This window comes from Peromyscus californicus, unplaced genomic scaffold, assembly GCF_007827085.1.
Source record: "Peromyscus californicus insignis strain IS unplaced genomic scaffold, ASM782708v3 Scaffold_11__1_contigs__length_118956290, whole genome shotgun sequence".
Taxonomy (NCBI): Eukaryota; Metazoa; Chordata; class Mammalia; order Rodentia; family Cricetidae; genus Peromyscus; species Peromyscus californicus.
In genome coordinates this window covers 105,321,929-105,344,928 of record NW_026294402.1, presented here as the reverse complement: position 1 = coordinate 105,344,928, position 23,000 = coordinate 105,321,929, and the positions used below count along the sequence as shown (strand labels likewise).

Genomic DNA, 23,000 nt, shown 5'->3' with positions numbered 1-23,000 from the left:
AGTGAGTTTCTTCACAGGTGCTACCAACTATGGCTGGTGGTGTGAGTGCATATGTCTGTGTGAATGTGTGCATGTGTGTGTATGTCTGTAACTGCATATGTGTGTGAATGTGTATATGTATATGCGTATATGTGTGTATGTATATGTGTGTCTGTGTGAATGTATATGTGTGTGAATGTGTATATGTGTATATGTATGTATATGTGTGTATGTATATGTGTGAATGTATATGTGTGTGAATGTGTATATGCATAAGTGTATAAGAATGTATATGTGTGTATGTATGTGTGAATGTGTGTGTATGTATAGGTATATGTGTATGAGTGTGTATGCCTGTGTGTGTATGTATGTGTGTATATGTGTGTATGTTTGTGTGAATGTATATATATCTGTATGTGTGTGTGTGTGTATGTGTGTGTGTGTGTGTGAATTGCTTCAAAATCACTGTGGCACTACAGATGTTCCCATGCTGTCTAATACAGTAGAGACTTTAGAATTCACCAGTTGGAGTGGTTAATGCCTATAATTCCCAGAACTCAGTTTGCCAAGACAGAAAGACTTCCATGAGTTCAAGGTCCGTGTGAGGTACTTAGTAAGTTCTAGGTTGAGTTACAAAATGAGACCCTGTCTCAAACAAACAAATAAATAAACTGAAAAGATTTTGGAATTCTTCTAGTCAAAAGTCTGAAAATAGTTATGCTAGCTTCTCAAACACAAACCAGAGATGAGGGGGTGTTATGGTGCTAAAGATTGCTTTGAAGAAGGAAGTGAAACGTCTTCACATACCGTCAGTGTTCTGCAAGACAGTGGAGTCCTTCAAAAAGGCAACATTTCCTGCTTTCTCAGCCAGGCACCTAAAATATTTCCCAAAATAAATATACCACAAGAGAGAAACCATTAGAATTTTCGTAAATATTTGTGACACACATTCCAAAAACTAAAACATGGAAGTAAACATGCAAAAGTTGAAACTATTTCCAGGAATTTAAGATTTAAGATGGCAGATCGCAAGCATCTGTGCATCTTTGCTCCTAAAACCCCAAAGAAATGACACCAATGAGATTTTTCTTTTTTAGCCTATATATTTATAAAAGAAAAGGAGAAAATAATAATGACACCCTTTGAGATCTGGAAAGACAATGGCCAAGCGGTACTGGCCTACCTGAAGGAAGAAAACTGTAACATAAGGTGGGGGTGGTGGCAGTGGATGAAAGTTGGCGTGCACCACAGGAGTCCAGAAAGACTTAGCGATGGGAAACGCCAGCATCCTTGAAAGTGCCTGAGAACAGGGTGCCTGGGTAGGGCTTAACACGGGTGTCCTTCCATTTGGAAGGTTGAGCCTTAGCAGTACTACAGCACAGGGAAACAAATCCAGAGGAAGGCAGACACAGAGGGGGGGCTGGGTAGAGTGGCTCAGACCCATGATCCAGCACTCTGGAAGCTGAGGCAAGTGGGTTGCTGTGAGTTTGAAGCAAGCCTGGGCTACAGAGTAAGACCTCTATCTCCGCATTCCCCCATCACCACCCATAAAGGAGTAAAGGGAAAAGTTTATATTCTGGAAGATGAAGTCAGTCCCCGCGCACCACCCAGGCTGGTTATTAGGACTATCCTTCCCACGAAGCAGTAAGATTCTTCATCAGCAGAATCTGATGAAGTCAAGAAAATATCCATAGACTCTGATATGAGGATGCTCACAATGAATGGCATAAACCAAAAGCCCTACAATGAGGCCCAGTACCAAATGTGGGGCAACAGGCTGAAGCTATCAGATAGATATTTGAAGGGAGACCATACCCCAAAAGGATTATACTCCCCAGATTATAAGAGAGAGGAGTTGTTTGTTTGTTTGTTGTTTTACAAACTACACTTAATATCATTCAAGATATGAAAGGAATGAAGCATTCATGAAGCAAGTAGAGGAAGCTCCAAAATAGAAATAGTCGTAATACAAAGAGATTTAGGAAGTAAAAAATAGGGGCTACAGGCAGACGGATCTCAGTGAGTTCAAGGCCAGCCTGGTCTACAGAGAGTTCTAGGACAGTCAAGACTACACAGAGAAACCAAAAAAGGGGGCGGGGGGGGCCTGGATGGAGAGGTGGCTCAGTGGTTAAGAGCACTGGCTGCTCTTCCAGAGGACCTGGGTTCTATTCCTAGCACCCACATGGAGGCTCACAACTGTCTATAACTCCAGTTCCAGGGGATCTGACTCCCTCTTCTTGACTCAGAGGGCACCAAGCATGTAGGTAGTATGCAGACATATATGTAGGAAAAAAACATATAAAATAAATAGCCGGGCGGTGGTGGTGCACGCCTTTAATCCCAGCACTCGGGAGGCAGAGCCAGGCGGATCTCTGTGAGTTTGAGGCCATCCTGGTCTCCAAAGTGAGTTCCAGGAAAGGCGCAAAGCTACACAGAGAAACCCTGTCTCGAAAAAAATAAATAAATAAATAGATAGATATATTTTTTAAAAAGAAATAAATAGTCCTTGCCATAAAAATGCTTTAAAATGATACAAGATAAAAATACAGAGTGAGATCCAAGACAGGCACCAAAACTACACAGAGAAACCCTGTCTCAGAAGAAAAAAAAAAAAAAAAACCCTCAACCAAGCAAATTTTGCAGAAACTGGAAGTAAAGGGCCAGCTAATGAATAGTAGGAAATCAGATCTCAATCCACAGGAGTCCATGGTTTAAAAAACAAGGCTTAAAGAGAAGTTGCAGAAAAGAGGCTAGAAATTGTCAACAAAATAATTGTTTTCCCAGACTGAATAATTAAATGAAATGCCCACCCACTGCCCAATCTAATAAAGTAGAGAGGATTCACATAGAGAAATCAAGTGTCAGAACACTTGGAATAAAAACATGGGCTGAGGAAATGGCTCAGTGGGTAAAAACTCTTGCCTCAAAAGCCTGATGATGTGAGTTCGATTCCTAGGCACCTCTGTGCCTGGCTAGGGACACACACTCTTATGTCACATACTTAATATGAAAGTGATGCTGGAGTAGTCACAGCAACGCAGGCATCAATAAAATGAGTCCAGGTGTTAAGACAGGCGACAGGAGGCACTGTGAGAGGCTGAGGACAGACGGACAGGAGGCACTGTGAGAGGCTGAGGACAGACAGACAGGAGGCGCTGTGAGAGGCTGAGGACAGACAGACAGGAGGTGCTGTGAGAGGCTGAGGACAGACAGACAGGAGGTGCTGTGAGAGGCTGAGGACAGACAGACAGGAGGCAGTGTGAGAGGCTGAGGACAGACAGACAGGAGGCAGGGTGAGAGGCTGAGGACAGACAGACAGGAGGCAGTGTGAGAGGCTGAGGACAGACAGACAGGAGGCACTGTGAGAGGCTGAGGACAGACAGACAGGAGGCAGTGTGAGAGGCTAGGTCTTACACCACAGCAGCAAGACAGAAAAAATACTTGAAAGGTAAAAATGAAGAACCAGTAGCTTTCGTACGCTAGTTATGAATACAAGACTGAAACCAGCGCAGGCACTGTGGACGTGCCTTACAAACCGGAAACTAAAATCACCATCTGGCCCAGCTATACCACACCCGGGTATATACACGAGGACAGAGACATTTGCATATCCATGTGTATAGACAAGAAAGAGAAGCAGCCAAGATGTCCCTCAACAGAATGGGTAAATAAAATGGTCTACATATTCACAATGGAGGTATAAAGAAAAAGGAGACCATTGTTTGTAAAAAATGCATGAAACTGGAGATTATTGTGTTAATAAGCCAGATTCAGAAAGAGAAATAGTACATGTTTTCTCTCAGATGTGGAGCCTAAGTGTAAAAGTGTGTGTGTGTGTGTGTGTGTGTGTGTGTGTGTGTGTGTGTGTGTGTGTGTAGCCAGAATGAAGAACACAAGACGGAAGGAAGAGATGTTTTTAAAAAGACTTTCTATTTTATTTTATGTGTATGGCTGTTTGCTTTGGAGTCTGTGAGCCACATGAACGCCTGTCAAGGCCAGAAGAAGGCTGTGAGCTGCCATGTGGATGCTGAGAATCACACCCAGGCCCTCTGCAAGAGCAGTCAGGACTCTTAACGGCTGAGCCATCTCTGCAGCCCTGCAAGGGAGAGATCGTAAAGAAGCCAGAAGCCGGGGAACGAGAGAGTGACGCAGCACATGTACCAGGGGAGCAAACGTGGCATGAGCTGGGAAGAGAGAGAAGAGCTGGACAGAGTGCAGGGGCAAATACAACGCCGTGCGTGTCTGAAGACACGTGATGAAAGCTGATAGGTTGTACGCTAACCTAAGAGAGTTTTAGATAGATAGAAGAGAAAACAGGACTCCTGGCTCTGGCTTTTGACTCTTTTGTTATACACTCCCAGTCTGGGTTCTAGATATAAATGGGAAGAAGATAAAATAGTGTTTTTAGTATAAACAGGAACACCGACGTGCAGCTATTTTCAGAGAAACGATATCGTGGTGCAAGTCTGAGGAAAATGAGTCACAGGACTCCCTCGGGTTCTTATAAACTTGTCTACTTAATATTTCTGAGTGGGAGAAAAATTATCGAATTTATACTTAAAGGCTCAAAGTCCAGTTGACTACTGTCATCTGAGGACCTGTGACACCATCTAGTGGTAAAGCATACTCTTGGGATGGGAGAAGGAGCCTCTACACATATCACACCCTCCCTACACAGGACCATGAGAACAATACCCCAATAAATGTGAGTTGTACAGTCTTTCTGACCCATGCAGCACTTAAAATGAATGAAATCTGGAAGCTCATTTTTGATAGTACTATTGGTGGCTTTCTCCTTGTCATTTTTTTTAAAAAAGACCTATTTAAATTTGTTGTTTTGTTTTGTTTTGTTTTGTTTTTCAAGACAGGGTTTCTCTCTGTGTAACAGCCCTGGCTGTCCTGGAACTCACAGAGATCCACCTGCCTCTGCCCCCCAAGTGCTGGGATTTAAGGCGTGCACCACTATTGCCCGACTACATTTTTTGTTTATGTGTATGTGTGTCTGTGTGTGCATATGTGTGTGTGGGTATCCGTGGAGGCCAGAGGAGGGCGTTGGATCCCCTGGAGCTGTGAGCCTGATAGGGGTCCTGGAGCTGAATTCAGTTCTTCTGCAATAGCAGCAAGCTCTCAGCCGCTGAGCCATCTCTCAGGCCCTTTAAGGCCAAAGTCAAGGAGAAAGTGAAGACATAAGATATAATGATGACCTGATGAGGGGAAGGTGGCAGTTATTAAATGTCTCCCCAGAAAACACTGAAACACTCAGCTGCCTGCTGAGAACACCGAGGCTCCACGTGGGTTGCTGGCTGGACAGTTAAGCTGAGCCCCTGCAGCTCTGCCATCCAACCTCCACTCTCGGGGTGTCGGGTATAATAGGAGGCTCTTGCTTCTGCTGTCTACTTGATTCTCGACCGTCCTATGGCAGGCCACACCTGGCCCCCTAGGACCACATGCCACATGCTGAGAATGAGGCCTAAGGCCCTATGCTGGCGGTGCCCTGTCGCAGACTCACTCACCTCAGAGCCCCAGTGTAGCCGTGGTATCGCTCTTGGCTGTTGGCGGCACACTTATTCTCACCCTTCTCATCGCCAACACACAGAGCGCAGAGATTGGATTTGGGGTCAGCCCCAGGGGCACAGCTTTGGCTGAAGAATTCATCTGGACAGGAGGAAGAATGCGCATTAATTAGTGCTTTGGAGCAGAATCAACACGAGGTCTTTACCCTCATATGACGTAGCGTGGTTTCAGCTCAGTATGTAGACAGGAGAGGTAGGACACTCATCATCACGGAACGACATTCTACCACCAACCAGAGACCCACTGGGAATCAGAAAAGCTTCAGACTGTAGGCATGGGCAGGATATTCCTGGTGCTTGGGGAGTCACCCCGGGGGCCCTGTCGTCACAGCCTTTAGCGGGAACTCTGCTGAAGACCACGACATCAGGGTCTTCAGCAGGGCCACCTGCTGGCCACCTGTTCCACAATCTGACTTCTTATTTTTATTTTTAAATCAGAAATAGAAATACTGCCTTCTTCCTGGGTGCCTGGCTTCTCAATAGAAAGAAAGTACCCTGTGGCTGAGTACACCCCTGTGGCTGAGTACACTCCTGTGACTGAGTACACCCCTGTGGCCGGTACAACCCTGTGGCCAGTACAACCCTGTGGCCAGTACAATCCTGTGGCCAGTACAACCCTGTGGCTGGTACACCCCTGTGGCTGGTACACCCCTGTGACTGAGTACACCCCTGTGGCCAGGTACACCATCGGTACTAAGTATAATGGCATGTTCAGGAGCGCTGGGTGCCAACTCTCTGGAAACATTCCTAAAAGGTATGGGATTTTTATACACACCAAAACACTTGGAAATGTCTATTTTATCACATTTTCGCCTACATTAGAAAACTCAAGCTATCTTACTAGACTTATGATTACAAAAAGATATATCTGACTATTAATAATTCGGCTAGCTGCTAACTCATAAGATTGGACATATTTTAATTTTTTAATTAAAAATGGTCATTTGCCGGGCGGTGGTGGCGCACGCCTTTAGTCCTAGCACTCGGGAGGCAGAGCCAGGCAGATCTCTGTGAATTTGAGGCCAGCCTGGTCTACAGAGCAAGATCCAGGACAGGCACCAAAAACTACACAGAGAAACCCTGTCTCAAAATAACAACAACAACAACAAAAGGTCATTTGTAATGATATTATTCATATATGTATGACATTGTTCTAATTGATAATGTACTACAGAGGCTTAATAAACAATAAACCTGCTGTTGGGGGGCGTGGCATGGGCTGGGAAGAAAGTTCAGTCCATAAAGTATTTGCTATACAAGCATGAGGAGCTGAGTTCGATCGCCAGAACCAAAAAAAAAAAAAAAACTGGGTGTGGCAGCATGCGATTGTGATTCCAACCCTGGGGCAGTAGACAGGAGGTTCCTACAACAGGCTAGCTAGTCAGTCTAGCCTAATTGGTGAGCTCTGGGTCTGAGGGAGACTTTGTTTGTGAGGATGACACCCAAGGTTGTCCTCTGGCATCCACACACATGCACACACATGGGGGGTGGGGGCACCATTGTCCCCTCCCCCTCTCTTTCCTTCACTCTGCATGACATGGTAGAAACGGGTACTGGACCAGCCACATCCAACAGAATAACCAGATATGTAAGGCCCAGGTCCCCAAGCCCAAGCTGTCACTGTACCCGCTCTAGATAACATACTTCTGGATTTCTCTTATGTGAGAGAGAAATAAGCACCCATCTTGCCTAAGGCTCTGACGTTTGGAGAGTTTCTGTTCCTTGCAGCTAGACCTAACTTAAGTGTACCCATTGTGTGATTTAACTCAAGAAAAGAGGAAATAGTCGGGCATGGTGGTGCATGCCTTTAACTCCAGCACTCGGGAGGCAGAGGCAGGCGGATCTCCGTGAGTTCGAGACCAGCCTGGTCTACAGAGCGAGTTCAAGGACGGCTAGGGCAGAGAAACCTTGTCTCAAAAAACCAAGAAAGAAAAAGAAAAAGAAAAGAGAAGATAGAGGTGACACAGAAGCCCTGTTCCCCAAGCAGGGGTTTCTGCTGTCAGACTCCAGAAGCCTATGCTGCTGGAAGAGCCACAATGTGTGTCGGTCTCTGGAAAGGCTGAGCTTTACACTTCGTGGCAGCTGTCCTATGACTCAGGGGGCACCGTGATGATTGGCAAGAACAGCAACCATGTGCCCCAAATATGTCCCAACCAGAACCTAAGACCCAATCATAACACAATGGGGCTCACACCTAAGAGGTGCCGTGTGGCCTGGCATGACCAAGCCTGCAGCAGGAAGGACGTGGTTCACGCTGACCAAGGTGGGCACTGGATGGAGTGGAATGACCAGGCTCCAGAAACAGGCTGGGCTCTAAGAGGAATTTAGGTACAATGTGAGGGACACCAAGAAATAAAAGTGTGTGCTTCTCCAAGCCTGTATCCATTCTTAGGACACAGGGAAGCAGGCTGATGTTGAGATCTGGATCTCCATAGCAGTCGGGTGGAGTTGGGGAAGGTTAGGAAATGTTCTGTAAGAAACACCCTGTGCATCCAAGGCTCCATGAGGTGACCACAAGAGACCCTAACTATTCTAAAATAGACCAGCAAGCCACAGCCAGGCAGCAATCCTCCTGCCCACTCGCTTCCCTGAGGCTCAAGTACTCACCCCTCCCCAGGATGGCCCTCTCGTGAGACCCTCCCACATTCTTACCAAATTTGCAGGATCCGGTCTGGTTGACGAGCAGGCCTACCGGGATGTTCCAGCCTGCAGTCCTGTCCACAGCAGTGTGGCAGGACTTCTTGCCTATCAGGGAGCTCCAGCTGAAGCCAGCATCTTGCTTTCTAACTGCTGCTACTGCCAAGTACCCTGTACAACAGAGGACAGAGGCGATCTTAACCTCCAGGATGCACGTGGGTTCTAGTTCTAGTACAGTGCCTCCAACCCAGGCCAAAAAACAACAGGTTTAGATTACCATGGATCTTTGGCCATTATTAGGAAGACAGAGAGAGAGAGAGAGAGAGAGAGAGAGAGAGAGAGAGAGAGAGAGAGAGAGAGAGAGAGAGAGAGAGAAATTGTTCTACGTTGTTCTATATCAAGGGGAGATTGATCTGAGCTATGGAATAAAGAAGTATGAAAAATTGATCTTAAAAGGTGATTACAGAAAAAAGTGATTACAGGGAACTATCCCCAACCAGCCACATAATGTTGCTGCGTTCTAAGCCTTTATCTGTGGGCACAGACACTGAACAACGAGAGTGGCCTCAACAATGCACAAATTGCCACCTGCAGCTGCATCAGGCAAGAGCAGTCATGACCTAGATCAGCTGCTGCAGGAATGCTGGGGACATGCGCACAAGGACCACCCAGAGCTGAGCGCAACCAACCCAGCATGGTGAGGAAGTTGACGTGATGAGTCCCCCTTCTGTCAAAGGTATCCTACACCCCCTCTGAGGGCAAGTACCAAGTCTTCCCAGGCTTAGCAAGCTCCGACTCTGACTAGCAGCTGGAGCTAGTGCACAGAGCCACAGGCTTGCTGATGCTAGAAGTCCTGGTTCAAAGCCAGGGTCTGTACCAGCATTGTCTATAGCTATGAGTGGGATCCGAGGCACTGGGAAATCCTCCAGGCCACTGTTTCCTCGCATGAATCAAATGGGGGAGTAACATTTCTCTTTCCACCTAAGCCTGCACTGAGTGACCATATGGAAGTTCCCCATCAAGTGTGAAGGTCCATACAAACATTAATCATAATTATTCCTCCATGAATCATTTGAAGCTGTCAATGATGATTTCCAGACTCAACCTCTTTCTGTGATTAGGTTATGCCTCTTCCTGAGCAGTGACTTATTTTTGACCCTGACTCACCTTCCACTGGTCTATCCACACAACCAGAGCCACTGTTTTGGGGTGATTCTGAAAGAGCAAAGACAAACAAAACATCATTGAATACCCAGATTTACTGAGAGGCCACAAACTTTTAAATCCCCACAATACAAGATCAAATTCAAAGAGAATGACTTGGTATTTCAATGCAAGAGAAATAAATAGACGTTTCCATCATCGACAAGGACATGGCTGGCCATAGTAGTATTGTTCATGATAACTACCAAATGGAAATTACCGGAATTCCATCCACAAGGACAATGGTGAAGAATTATGGTAGTCACATAATAGAATATTATGCAACTATGAGACTGATTAATCAACAGCCACACATTTATATGAGTAAAAATCACAAAAAATAATCCTGAGCAAGATACAGCAGACATTAAACATGCAATTCTTTTTCCCTTAATTTAAAAGAGAGGTGTGGCAAAAAAAAGAGAGAGAGGTGTGGTGATCTGTGTCTTTGGAAATCAGGAGTCACTACTCTTCAGGAGTGTGCTGATAGCAGGGCACAAGGTGACTTCTGAGGCCTGCTGACTCCTCATCTGGGTGCCAGTACATGGGTGCAATTTGTAAAATGCCACTGAGGTGTTTACTTATATATTTTTCTATGTTGTTTTTATGGAAAAAAAGTTTAAATTTTATTTATTTATTTATTTATTTATTGTGTGTGTGTGTGTGTGTGTGTGTGTGTGTGTGTGTGTGTGTGTGTGTGTGTGCAGGTGCACATGACATGTGTGGTGCATGTGTGGTGCCAGAACACAATTTGTAAGAGTCATCTCCTTCTGGGCATTGAACTCAGCTCATCGGGCTTGTCAGCAAGTGCCTTTACCAGCTGAGTTCTCTCACCATCCCAAAAAATGTCTTTGTTTTTGTTTTGACAAGAAGTAAGCTACCCACGGTTTGTCACTTGGGGGGATGGGGCGGCAAAGCGGATTGCAAGGCCCTTTCATTTACCCTTTCTTCTGAGTCTCTCAGCCGTCTTCTCCAGGATCTAGTGAGTGGGGTCATGCCTCCCCATTCACATGTCAGCCTCGTATGGAATAACCCAGAAAGGATATCAACTCCACTTACTCTGGCTCTCCGCCAGCACGGGAACTAAACCACACTTGCCGGCCGTGTAGATATACCCTCCATCCAAGCTCATGGCATCAGCGTCTCCTTTCTGTGGGGACAGAGAGGGTCACACACACTACAGACAGCCGTCTTCCAACCTGCTGTCTTCACAGCTCTGAGGGATGGCCTCAAGCCACACGCTTGAACCAAACACCCCAAGGAAATGCCACTGGCACTCTCAATCCTCTGCCAACCCCAGGGCCTTTGGACCGTCACCCACGCACCTGAGACACGAACTCTCGGCAACTCCTTTCTGAACCAGCCTGACATGATGAGAACAACTGCTCTCATCTATCTTCTGTTTATTAGCTCAACACGACGTAGTGCCCAGAAGTTGGCTAATCAAATTGACTCATGACTAGAATGAACAAGCTACACCCCAGTACAGAAACACGGATCATCAAGGCTGCCATGTTCCTTTGCCCGGGCGCCATCTTTTCACAACTACATTAAAAATAATTAGAGGCGGCTGGAGATTGGCTCAGCAGTTAAAGGTCCCACTACTCTCCCAGAGGACCTGAATTCAGTTCCAGCAGCAACATGGCAGCTCAGACCTGTCTCTAAGTCTAGTTCCAGGGACCCGGCACCCTCTTCTGGCCTCTGAGGGCACTGCATCCACGTGGTTCCCATACGTACACTCCTGTACTCACACATACACATAAAAATTAAAACATGTTTCCTGCACACGCCTTCAATCTTGGCAGAGGGAAGTGAATTTCTATGAGTTCAAGGCCAGCCTGGTTTACAAAGTGAGTTCCAGGACAGCCAAGGCTACACAGAGACCCTGTCTTGAAACACACACACACACACACACACACACACACACACACACACACACACACACACACATAGTTTCCCAAGAATAACTATTGATGTGGGGAAACCATGATATGCTGTTTATTTTTAAAATGGATCAAAGTATATAACCCATGCAATCCAGAATTGCTCTAGGTTGCACACACAAAGGAACCTGGAATGGGGAATTTCAAAACTTTCATTGTAGATATCTCTGTATGAAGCTACATACAGGTGGGGTGTGTGTGTGTGTGTGTGTGTGTGTGTGTGTGTGTATGAGAGAGAGAGAGAGAGAGAGAGAGAGAGAGAGAGAGAGAGAGAGAGAGAGAGAGGAAAATCATTTCATATTTTCTAAACTACCCCAATAACCCTAAATTGTTCTTTTAATGAAAAGGGAAGAAATTCTACAACAAACTGCTTTTCAGACCTTGAAGGTGCTCCTGCGTGCGGCACATGTGCATGCGTTGCCCCAAGCCCACCCTCTCTGGGCATTCCTCCTTCCCAGTGGTCTCCCGGGTGACCAACCTCACTGTAAGCAGACGACCATGCCTGTGCCCAAGAAGCCCGCTGCCCACACCACACGTGACACCAGCTCCCTACCATGATTGAGATAATACAGTCTTCCGTGGTGGAGAATGAGGTGCAGGTCACCCTGCCCTTGCTCGCTCTGTTCCACAGGTCACACTTGCGCTTCTCCTCACTGCTCACTGCACACCACGTGACCCGGGCACGTATGGCTGCCACATCCTGTTCCTCTGCGGGAAGGGACAATAGTGAGGAGCACTTAGGCGCTGGCTCATTCCCACCTCTGTCCTCCCTGGGGATCAGGTTGCTGCCCAGATCTTCTGAGACAGAAGACTCTGTGTGAGACCCATTCATTATTAACTTCCCCACATCACAGCTCCCAAACCGCTTCCAGCCTTAATGAAGGTTTTCTATGTTTCTCACTCCTGTTCTTTTGGTGGGTTTCCTGGCTTCTGAGAGACTAGTGTATACCCCAACAGCTGGCTTAGAAGACTCAGCCCTGTGTGGGTTGGGGATTTAGCTCAGTGGTAGAGTGCTTGCGGAGCAAGCGCAAGGCCTTGGGTTTGGTCCTCAGCTCCGGAAAAAAAAAAAATCATGAACGTGGAAATTATTGGGGCTGGAGAGATGGCTCAGCGGTTAAGAGCACTGGCTGCTCTTTCAGAGGTCCTGAGTTCAATTCCCAGCAACCACATGGTGGCTCACAACCATCTATAATGAGATCTGGTGCTCTCTTCTGGCCTGCAGGCATACATGTAGGCAGAACACTGTATACATAATAAATAAATCTTTAAAAAAAAATCTAAAAAAGAAAGAAAAGAAAGTTTAAAAAAAAATTTTAAAAAAAAAGACTCAGCCCTGACCACCCATAAGGCCATAGTCACCATCACATACCACAGCATAACCTCCTCACTCACTCAGGCTCCCTAAGTCCCAACGGTAAGATAAACATAGCCACATTCACTCAACCCATTGTAATCTCCCGAGCCAAGTTCAAATCCCAGCACACAAGGGTGCTCCACCTAGCTTCTGGGGTAATCCCCCCAAATCCTGGTTTTCTTGGTTCATGTCTCTGTTTCTCACTTTATAAGAGGCCTTGGGATCCTGACATACACAGAGGAACATGGAAACATTAATCCAGTGTCTGGGGCAGGTTTTGGAGACACTTGTCACAGTGGCCTTGACTTGGCTGACAGAAGACAAGGTGTGTGTCCGTCCACCCTATTTCCTGCCTGCCCAGGGCACCCTTGGGTCCGTGCCTGGGCTTCACTTACTTCTCCTCAGGTTCTCGATGGATGTGATATAGTTGAAGGTCAGGTAGAGGCCAACATCTACCTTTGGGGGAACCCTTGAAAACCCAATGGCAGAGTCCTTGAACAGCAAGTCCCTTGACTCAGGGGAGGCAAAGAGCTGGAATTTGGAAGACTTGTCCTTTCCAAACTTCTCCTGTTTGGGGAAAAGTCGAATTATGGTCATCAGCAGTAGGCAGCAAGGAACTGGGAAATGGCTGCCCAGGACTTGAGGACAATTCTAACGGAGCAGGAGGCAGAGTTGACATCCTCTCTCACGGGGACTCTTCCCATTACAGAGACACAAGCTCAGCTATAGCTTACGCCCTAGAAAATTGTGTCCCTGGGTCCTTGGGGACCTAAGAATATCACCTTGTCCCCTCCCCCTCCACCCCTGCTTCTGCTGGAGCCCAGGAGAGCCTGCCAGGGGCTGACACTGGAGAAGCGTCCAATGTTTCTGTTGTCCAGAGGGGGTCGAGGCCACAGTCCTTAGGCTAGAGAACTCTCTCTGCTGCAGAAGTTAGGGATGAACAGACCCCCCACACACACACCCCTAAACTTAAGCAGGCCTGGGGGACTGAGGGTGGGTGTACCTGTGCCTGGCTGAGAAGTTTCCAGATGGCATCTCCCTTGCCGTTCACACTTCGGGCCACAACAGCGTGAGAAGGGACTTGGGCCAGGTGACACTCCTTGTACTCTTCCACTGACTTCCAGGTGTTGTCTGGGCAAAGCAGCTTGTACTGGGCCCTTTCGGCTTTATCTGGTAGCTCCTCTGAGAGGAAGGGAGAGGTGAAAAGTGAGCCGACATTTGGCCGTGACCATGAGCTCTGACTCCCCTTCTCCCCAACAGAATTCTGACCACAGGGTTGACAAAACTGAGTTAAAAAGACTGAATTGCTCCTGGATGCTCAGAAAGGTCGAGAGAAGTCTCCAGAAAGTACCCGGGTGTGTTGAGTTCAGCCCTGAATCCTGTGATTCCAGGAGGCAGATTGAGTTCTGTCAAGGTCCCTACAGCCTCTGACAAAAAGGTCATCACAATGAGACGGCCTGGTAAGTCAGTTGTCATGGTATGCACACACAATCCCAGTACTTGAGAGGTAGATCAGGAGTTCAAGGCCGGCATTGTCTACATAGCAAGTTTAAGGCCAGCCTGAGCTACATGAGACCCTGTCTCAAAAAACAGAAAGAGGAGGTGATGGGGGCAGGGGCGGTGTGTCAAGGGAAGTTACGTCACCCATACCTCTAGAAGAGTAAAAGTGACACAGTTGTGGGCCTGGGGAGATGGCTCAGTCATTAAAGTGCTTGCTTCATGAGCATGACAACCTGAGTGCAAGCCCTCAAAACTCACTTTTATAAGGGGGGATCCACACTTATCAACCCAGTGCTGAGGAGGCAGAGACAGAGGATCCCTGGAGCTCACTGGCCACCCAGACTAGTCGAGAAGGCAGGCTTAAGGTTCAGTGAGTGAGCCTGTCTTAAAAACCTGCTCAAGCCGGGCGGTGGTGGCGCAGGCCTTTAATCCCAGCACTCGGGAGGCAGAGGCAGGCGGATCTCTGTGAGTTCGAGGCCAGCCTGGTCTACAAAGCGAGTTCCAGGAAAGGTGCAAAGCTACACTGAGAAACCCTGTCTCGGAAAAAAAAAAAAAAAAAAAACCTGCTCAAAAGAGAGCAATAGAGGAAGACTCATGAAGTCCTCCTCTGGACTCTGCCTGCACACACAAGTACATGCACACATACACCATACACACACACACACACACACACACACACACACACACACACACACAAATAAATACTTTTTTGTTTTAAGTGAAAAAAATGGTAGGTGCTGGGGATATAGTTCAATGGGAGGGTGGGAAAGAAAGAAGGAGAGAGAAAGAGAGAGAGAGGCTTATAAAACCAACAGGCTACTAATAAAACTAAAAGCAAGTTCAGAAGGCAAGATGTTACAGGGTCAACCTGTAATACTCAATAATTTTTAGTAATAACAAAACACAAAATAATACAGAATTGGGTACTATAGCAACTAATTTATATAGAATAAGATAATTCTACTCAAAAAAACTGCACAAGATCCACAATAAGAAAAAAAATGCACAGCCTGTCAAATGATATTTTTAAAGGGTATAGCCTGGCATTATGGCACCTGCCCTGAAATACCAGCACTTGGCTCAGGAGTTCAAGGTTATCTTCGGCTGCATTTGGAATTCAAGGCCAGCAGGTCATGCTATGTTCAGCCTTATTTTAAAAAGAAAGAAAAAAATCAAAAAGGGAGAAGTCACATTCTCGTCATAACATTATAAGTAAGTTAAATTTTCATAGATCAATTTAAATTCCATGCAATCCCAGTCCACATGGAAGTGTTATTTTATGAAGAAGTTCAACAAAATAATTCTCACCACTGTGCCTTCTGAGTTCTGGGATTAAAGGCATGCACCACTGTGCTAGGCTTCTCTGGAGATCCTGGGATTGTGGAGGCCTAGCCCTTAGGGTCCTAGGACTGCGATGCCCTGTCTGGGGTCAACCTGGGCCAATGCTGCTTTCAGCCTGTACATACCTAGCAATCATGTTCATAATGGAGACCCTCTGACAGCACAATAAGAAGACAGACACATGACTGTGGGTGGCAGAAAGGAGGACAACGTCCCTGGCTGTCCATCATTAGAGTGACAGAGAAGTAAACAATGATGGACGTGTTCCACGGATCACTCCTCTACTGTCAGAACCACTAAGCTGCCCATAGATTAAAACCATGGACCAATCTCTGACCCTCAAGGATGAGTGGAAACTTCTGGCCAGCAGAGCTTCTAACGTTCAGTGAAATGTGTGTGAACTTAGAATCCAGAGACACAAGCCAGTGAAGGTCATTTTGCAGAGCCGTGTACATCTTGGAGAAGACATGACAAGCTCTTTGGTGGGCGTGTCTGGGGGAAAAGGGAGTGGGAATAGGAGTGGGGGATTTCAAGAGCGTGAGGTGGGGGCTGGAGAAGTGGCTCAGTGGTTAAGAGCACTAGCTGCTCTTCCAGAGGATCCGGGTTCAATTCCCAACACCCACATAGTGGCTCACAACCATTTGTAACTCCAGTTCCAAGGGACCTGACACCTTCTTCTGGCCTCCTAAGACACCAGGTATTCCCGTGGCGAACAGACATACATGCAGACAAAACACCCATGCACATAACATAAAAATTAATTTTGAAGATTTTTGTTTTTTAAAGAAAACACTTAAAATAAGGGCTGGACCCTGAAGGCAACTTGATAGTAGTGTGGCTGGAAACTGAGGACTCTGGCGACCTGCACGTCAGAGGATGAAAGGACCTAAGAGGGGGGCTGCACCCATAGCTTCTCCCTCGCCCTTACCTAATATCGTGCTTCCCCTGGTAAAAGCCACATCCCCAACGTTGTCCCTCAGACACCTGTGAAGTGAGACAAAAGCAGTTAAAGATTGGTGTCCCCTACCATGTGGATCTTTCTATCCAGGCTGAGTGTGCAAATGTGCTTGGGCCAGCAAGCAGGTAGGGAAGTCACTCCACAAAAGTGTCTGAGCGCTGAGCACCAGGAGTAGCCTGGAGAGGGGGTGCTGAGCCTGGGTAAAGGTGGAGAGGGTGGAAGAGTGTCACCAGAGGTCACACTCTCCTACTCTAGAGAGAGGCTTGAGTTGGACAAGATGGCATGGCCACAGTAGCTGCCCTGCCCAGACTGGGGAGAGCAGAAGTTGGCAGGCTAACCCAAGACAATAGGACAGCAAAGTCGGATCAGAGGTGGTCAGAAAGGGCCATACCCAGGTTGGCTTTTATCAACACGGTACAGAGTTTGGGGCCTTGCTGGGCTTCTAGGGGCTAGAGAAGAACATGCAGGAGAGAGGCCAGCCACTTCTTCTTCTTCTTCTTCTCCTTCTCCTTCTAAAGATTATTTATTTTGTATACAGCATGTATGATTACAGTCCAGAAGAGGGCACCAGATCTCATTACAGATGGTTGTGAGCCACCATGTGGTTACTGGGAATTGAACTCAGAACCTCTGGAAGAGCAGCCAGTGCTCTTAACCTCTGAGCCATCTCTCCAGCCCGAGGCCAGGCACTTCCTAGGACTCAGGCTCTCAATCTGAACAGCAGTAGAACCACATCTCCATCCCCTAGCAGGCTGCGCACTAATGGGGATGAGGGAAATGGCACCCTGCCCTGAAGCTGTATAACCATGGACCGACCCGTGGGGAGAAGAAAGCGGTACCACTCACTTGAAGGCACCTGCGTAGCCAGAGTATGGTTCCTCCGGGGAAGAGGCACACTTGTTTGCGCCGGTCCCTGCACACAAGCTACACAGGTTGGGAAAGCGGTCCTTGTTGGCACCAGGAACGCAGCTCTCTGAGAAGAACTTAGACACCGCTGTCAAACACAGAAGAGTAGACCACAGAATGTGAGCCAGTCCCAGCCACTGCAGGCCTGTCTCCTAGCAGGGGTCCCCACAGACAGTCGCCTTCCTCCATCTGCAGGACAGGACAGCACTGGTGTGGTCTTGAGAACTCAGACATGCATCTTTGCCCAGAGAGTACTCACTGGCACCTCCCAGATCTGTTGGTGTGTTGGCCCCTGTTTCTAGTTGGTCAGCCACCCTCTGTCCAACCTTGGACTCATCCCATATACACACACCCATCCCAAAGTGGCCTGTGTCTACAATGAGAATGGAAACTCCCATCTGAGACCACCCAGGATCCCCCAGGCCATTTTACCTTCCTCAAGGGATGCAGGTGGCCCATCCCAATTCAGGAATGGACGAAGTGTCCCTATGGGGATCTTCCACCCAGCACTCCTGCCAAGGCCTGTGTGGCAGGACTTCAGGCCTTGTAGTTGGTTCAGATGAAAGTTACTACTTGCCTTCACAACCGCTACAGCGTAATAGTGAGTCCGGGGTTCTGCAAAGGAACAGAGGGAATAGGCAGAGCTTAGTCTGGGTAAGAGAGGGAGGAACAAACCACTCCACCCAAGCCCCTTAAGGAAGGGGACCCATGCATCAGGAAATTCTGTCTTCATCCAGAGTTCAGAGACTTGGTTCCCCAATGTAAGATGCTGACTAGGTCGGCCTCTTTGTGCTCATGCATTCTGACTCCACAGAGCCTGGTCCACAGCCACAACATGGCCACCAGGCTTCAGAGTCCCTAGGAAGAACTCACGCTCTTTGGTCCCATAGACTTCTGCTGCTATAGGCCGCAATTTGTAGGGGGGTGATCCTGCATCGAACATCGAACCACCATCGAGAGTCATAGCATCAGCTTTATTTGTCTGAAAGAAAATAGACCAGACACCAGGTGGTGGAGACACATGCCTGCAATCCCAGCATGCGGGAGGCAGAGGTAAGTGGATCTCTGAGTTTGAGGCCAGCCTGGTCTGCAAAGCAAGTTACAAGACAGCCAGGGCTACACAGAGATACCCTGTCTTGAAGAAAAAGGAAATGGACCAGACATGCTTCAAGAGAAAAGCAACCCAACTCTGCAAATGGTATTTTGGGGCTCCAGAATGAGTTAACTAGAAGATGATGGCACAGGTCAGAGGTCATTTGCTGTGAGGAGTAAGCATCCCCAGGCCCTGAACTCCTGAAGTTGTATGCTTCCTCTACATATGCCTATCCACTTCAGTCACTCTTGGTCACACTGACACAATCATTTGTATTTGAAGTTGTTTGTTTTACATACTTTATCCCCTGTTTTGACTTCATATGTATTTTCAGTCTTGAGGATGTATGCAGTGTGTGAGCACACACATGAGAGTACATGAACATGTGGAGGCCAGAGCTTGATTTCTGTTGTCTTTCTCCATCTCTCTCCACCTTACTTTTTTGAGACAAACTATTTTGCCAAACCTGAAACTCACTGGTTTGTCTAGACTCCAGAGGCCCCCCCTGCCTCTGTTTCCTGGATGCTGGGACCATGTGTGAAAGCCACACAGGTGCTGGAAGGCGAAAGTGTATCTTTTTAATGTCTAGAGTCCTGGCCATCCTGCCCAACAGTTGGCATATGGCACCTATGCCTAGGTCAGGTTTATTTCTCAAGGATTTAGAGACATTGCACACTCACCAAATATGACTGCCTCTGCTTTGTTTTCAATAGTTCTTATGAACAACGTGAAATAAGAACCCAGTTGTGATACACGAGGGAACAGAGGTGAGAATTTTTGGCTGGACTCCACTGCTCTCCCTGCCTTCCTTTATTCGAGTTGGGTATTAACTTACCACGATGGCCTGGATGCACTGGCTGGTGGAGGATCTCTTGACACAACTGAGTGGCTGGCCACCAACTATTTTCATCGCTTTCTGCCACCTGGAACATTTCTGGGCCTCAAATTTTGACACGGCACACCATCTAACAGTTGTTGTCCTAGCCAGACAGAGTCCTGGGGAAAAGAGAAAGGAGTTAGGAGCCCAGCAATGTCTGTGGAGAAGACCTCTTCCCTGTCTAATGGAGTTCTGTAGACTGCCCATGGCCACTGCCCTCCTTCCCTCCATGTTACATGGTCATGTCCAGCTACTCTTCTCTAGTTAAGCTAAGCTGCTGGACCACAGGGAACTCTGTCCAGGCCAGAGGACTGAGAGTCAGCAAGTTAGAGGTGATGGAGGACCTAGATTATTTTTCTTCTTATGGTTAACATGTTTCCTACCCCCCAAAAGATGGTCCACTCTAAAAATCACTTTATTAACGTCTACCTGCTAGATGAACCTGGCAGGGAAGCAGGAAAGGGATTGTAGCTCATATTTTACTTATGTGCAAACTGGGTCTTAATGCTGCAAACACGGGAAACTTCATGCATTGCTGAGACTGTAAAATGATGTAGCCATTTGGCAGTTGCACATAGAAATAAGAACATAGATTTCCACCATGCTGTGGTGGTGCATGCCTTTAATCCCAGCACTCAGGAGGCAGAAGGAGGTGGATCTCCATGATTTCGAGGCCAGCCTGGTCTACAAAGAGAGTTCCAGGACAGCCAGAGCTGTTACACAGAGAAACCCTGTCTCAAAAACCCAAAACAAACAAACAAAAACCAACCACTATTTACATAAAAATTTTGCGTTAATATTCATAGTAGCATTATTTAGAATATCAAAAAACAAAACAAAAAATGTGTAAGTACCTAAATTCCAACACTAGTGAATGGCCGAACAAAATGTTGTACATCCATTCAATGGACTATTCTTCAACTATAAGATGGAAAGAAATACATATATGCTATAACATGAGTAAGCCTCATTTATTCTAGGTGAGGGAAGCCACGTACAAGACAAAATACTGGATGATTCTAATAATGGGAAAGGTCAGAAAGGCTTTTTTTTTTTTTGGACAAAGTCTCTGTATGTAGCCTTGGCTATCCTGAAATTCACAATGTAGACCAGACTGGCCTTGAACTCATAGAGATCTACCTCTGCCTCTGCCTTCCAAGTGCTGGAATCAAAGGCGTGTACCACCACACTTGATGAGAAAATGTAAACTTATAGATAGAAAGTAAATTAGTAGTTCCACTGTGTGAGTTCTGGGATTTGAACTCAGGTCTTCAGTCTTGGCAACAAGCACCTTTACCCAGTGAGTCACCTCATCCACCCTTCAGTGTGATGTCTGTCAACACCCTCATAGTTCCAGGATTTTGTAGCTTTATCGAGTTATATGACTTTCTAGCTAAGTAGTGTTGGCTCTAGAATTTGAACCTACGCAGCTGGGCTCCAGCACCACTGACCATTAGGCTAGCCTGCCTGTTTAAGATCCCTGGGTTAGATATGGGGTTCAGCTGCAGCAGGGCTAAGAGAGGGTGTAGGATCAGACCGTGTGGGGTCCCCAGTGTGGGTACAAAGAGACTTTCTCTGGGGGCAGTGAAGCTGGGACTCACGGGAGAGGATAGAGATGGGAGTGCTGCCTCAGGAAAGGGCAGAGTAGGTGACACCGAGTAAGCGGAGAAGGCGTGGCCAGAGAATCTGTGAGGGAAAAGATGGTCTGTATGCAATAGGGGGACAGCACTGGGGACAGAAAGGGGCACAGGAATAGGGAGCTGGGGTAGCTGGGTAATGGATGAACTCTGGACATGAAAAGAGCCAGCAAAGGGAACCACGTCTCAAACCAAGGAGTGACATATGGAAGGCAAGAAGCCAATGGGGGAGCTCCTTCCTGCTCCTGAGAGGTGTGACCAGGGTGCTGAAAGACTGTTATGTCAAGCTCCCCAATTTCCCACCTCACTAATACCAGTGTTGGGTACTGAACACGCTCCCTCCCAGCCAGCCCTCTGTAGCCCTGTGCTGAACATGCTCTCAGCAGCCAGAGTTCTGGAAGGAGGTGGGCGTTCCCTCAGTAGCCAGGTATTTCCCGATGGAATTGGGTGCCACTACAGCAGACAAATACTCCCTGAAGCGGGTCTGAGTCCTCCCCTCTCATTCTGTATCATTTTTAAAAGGAAGAAATTGAGGGTCAGTATGGCAATGTCTTGCCACAGTAGCACAGTCCTTGCAGAAGCTAGTATCTAGACTCAGGTCCCCTGTGTGTCTTAAGCAAGCAGTTCACCCTCTCTGAGCCTTACATTCCTCCCTGACAAAACAGTACATTTGGTGCCGAAAGTTCTGGAAGGACACAAGGGGACAGCATCCTCAGAGATTCTCTGGGGAAGCTCTGAGCAACCCTAAGCATAACACTGTCCTGGATCAGTGGAGTGAGTTCCTGTCCCCAATCTAGACAAGGGCAGGCAGGACCATGTCCACGGACTGACCATCTTCCAGACTACAGGTGCAAGGACTCATGTGTTCAAATCGTTAGGTAAGAGTTCAAGGTGCCTACAAGTAGAAGCAGGGATAGGGAAGCCCACCTTCCCAGCAGGTGACATCTGTACTCACCAAGGGCCTCAAGAAACAGCAAGGCAGGGATGAGCAGCCTCATGTCTGTGGTCTTGGGGGACCTAGAGAACAAGCCTGGCTTCTGCACCCATCCTGGGGCCCTTTATCCATGCTGGATGACCTCACCGGACTGGCCCTGCCCTGTTGCCCAATAGACCTGCCTCCCATCCGCATTCCCCTCAGCCAGGTATGCTGGCTCTTAGAGGCCAGGCTCCTGGAGCTAGGAAGGAGGAAGCAGGGACTCCAGTCCCTCCTACACAGTCTCTGCTGGTACAGGAAACCTAATGATTTCCTCAGTCCCCACCCAGCTTCTGCAGGGTCATTGCCACAGTCACAGTCCTGAATTATTACTCTTTCTCTGTTTCCAGTGCCTTCTAGAGGTGGGACGCGGGGCAGGGGTCTTTATTTGTGGATTTCCTTTATGTGTGACATGTAAGCCACATGAAACAGGCAAACCCCTTCCTTCCTTGGCTGGACAAGGAGAGGTGGCTTCTAAAAAAAAAAAAAAAAAAAAAAAAAAACCAGCGACTCAGACCTGGACGGCAGCAGCAGCCTGGAGACAGCTGCAGGGACAGTAGAGTCAGCCTAGATTCACATACAGGCTTCCTGCAGGGTCCACGCTGCCTTGTTGAAGCCTACAATACAGTCCCTGAGACAGCCTAGGACCTCAGGAAGGAATGCCACCCAGTGCTGCCCTGTGTCTCCTCATGTGCTGGTGAGGAAGAAGCCCTGGCATTTGACATTTGATTTCTTTCCTCTTTTTCTTCCTCTCTCCCTCCCTTCCTCTTCGAGTGAGTGAATGTGTGTGTGTGTGTCTGTGTGTGTGTCTGTGTATCTGGGTGTCTTTGTGTCTGTGGTAGGGAATGGTATGGTATTGTATGGTATGAGGATAAGAACGTCAACTGCATTTTAATACATGTCTTAAGTGTCATATTAAGGAGAAGCACTTTTAAAGATATATTTATTTTAAATTATATGTATGTGCATCGAGGGGTGGTGATGGGATATGTGCACACGAATGCAGGTACCCATGGAGGCTCAGAT

At 47.4% G+C, this 23,000-nt stretch overlaps 1 protein-coding gene across 1 annotated transcript in view; it reads right to left on the bottom strand.

Moving 5' to 3' along the window:
• The window catches only part of Ltf (lactotransferrin), a 28,389-nt gene extending 6,361 nt beyond the window's left edge, over positions 1–22,028 (bottom strand). Inside the window, exons 1-14 of the mRNA XM_052729839.1 lie at positions 21,957–22,028; positions 19,323–19,483; positions 18,268–18,376; positions 17,827–18,009; positions 17,335–17,482; positions 16,459–16,514; positions 13,693–13,871; positions 13,085–13,256; positions 11,889–12,043; positions 10,452–10,542; positions 9,357–9,404; positions 8,205–8,360; positions 5,493–5,634; positions 787–854 (exon numbers count right to left, since the gene is read on the bottom strand). Coding sequence (XP_052585799.1) covers positions 787–854; positions 5,493–5,634; positions 8,205–8,360; positions 9,357–9,404; positions 10,452–10,542; positions 11,889–12,043; positions 13,085–13,256; positions 13,693–13,871; positions 16,459–16,514; positions 17,335–17,482; positions 17,827–18,009; positions 18,268–18,376; positions 19,323–19,483; positions 21,957–21,999 — 1,711 coding nt within the window. The 5' untranslated portion in view covers positions 22,000–22,028. The remainder of the gene's footprint in view (positions 1–786; positions 855–5,492; positions 5,635–8,204; positions 8,361–9,356; positions 9,405–10,451; positions 10,543–11,888; positions 12,044–13,084; positions 13,257–13,692; positions 13,872–16,458; positions 16,515–17,334; positions 17,483–17,826; positions 18,010–18,267; positions 18,377–19,322; positions 19,484–21,956) is intronic.
• Between the last annotated feature and the right edge of the window lie 972 nt (positions 22,029–23,000).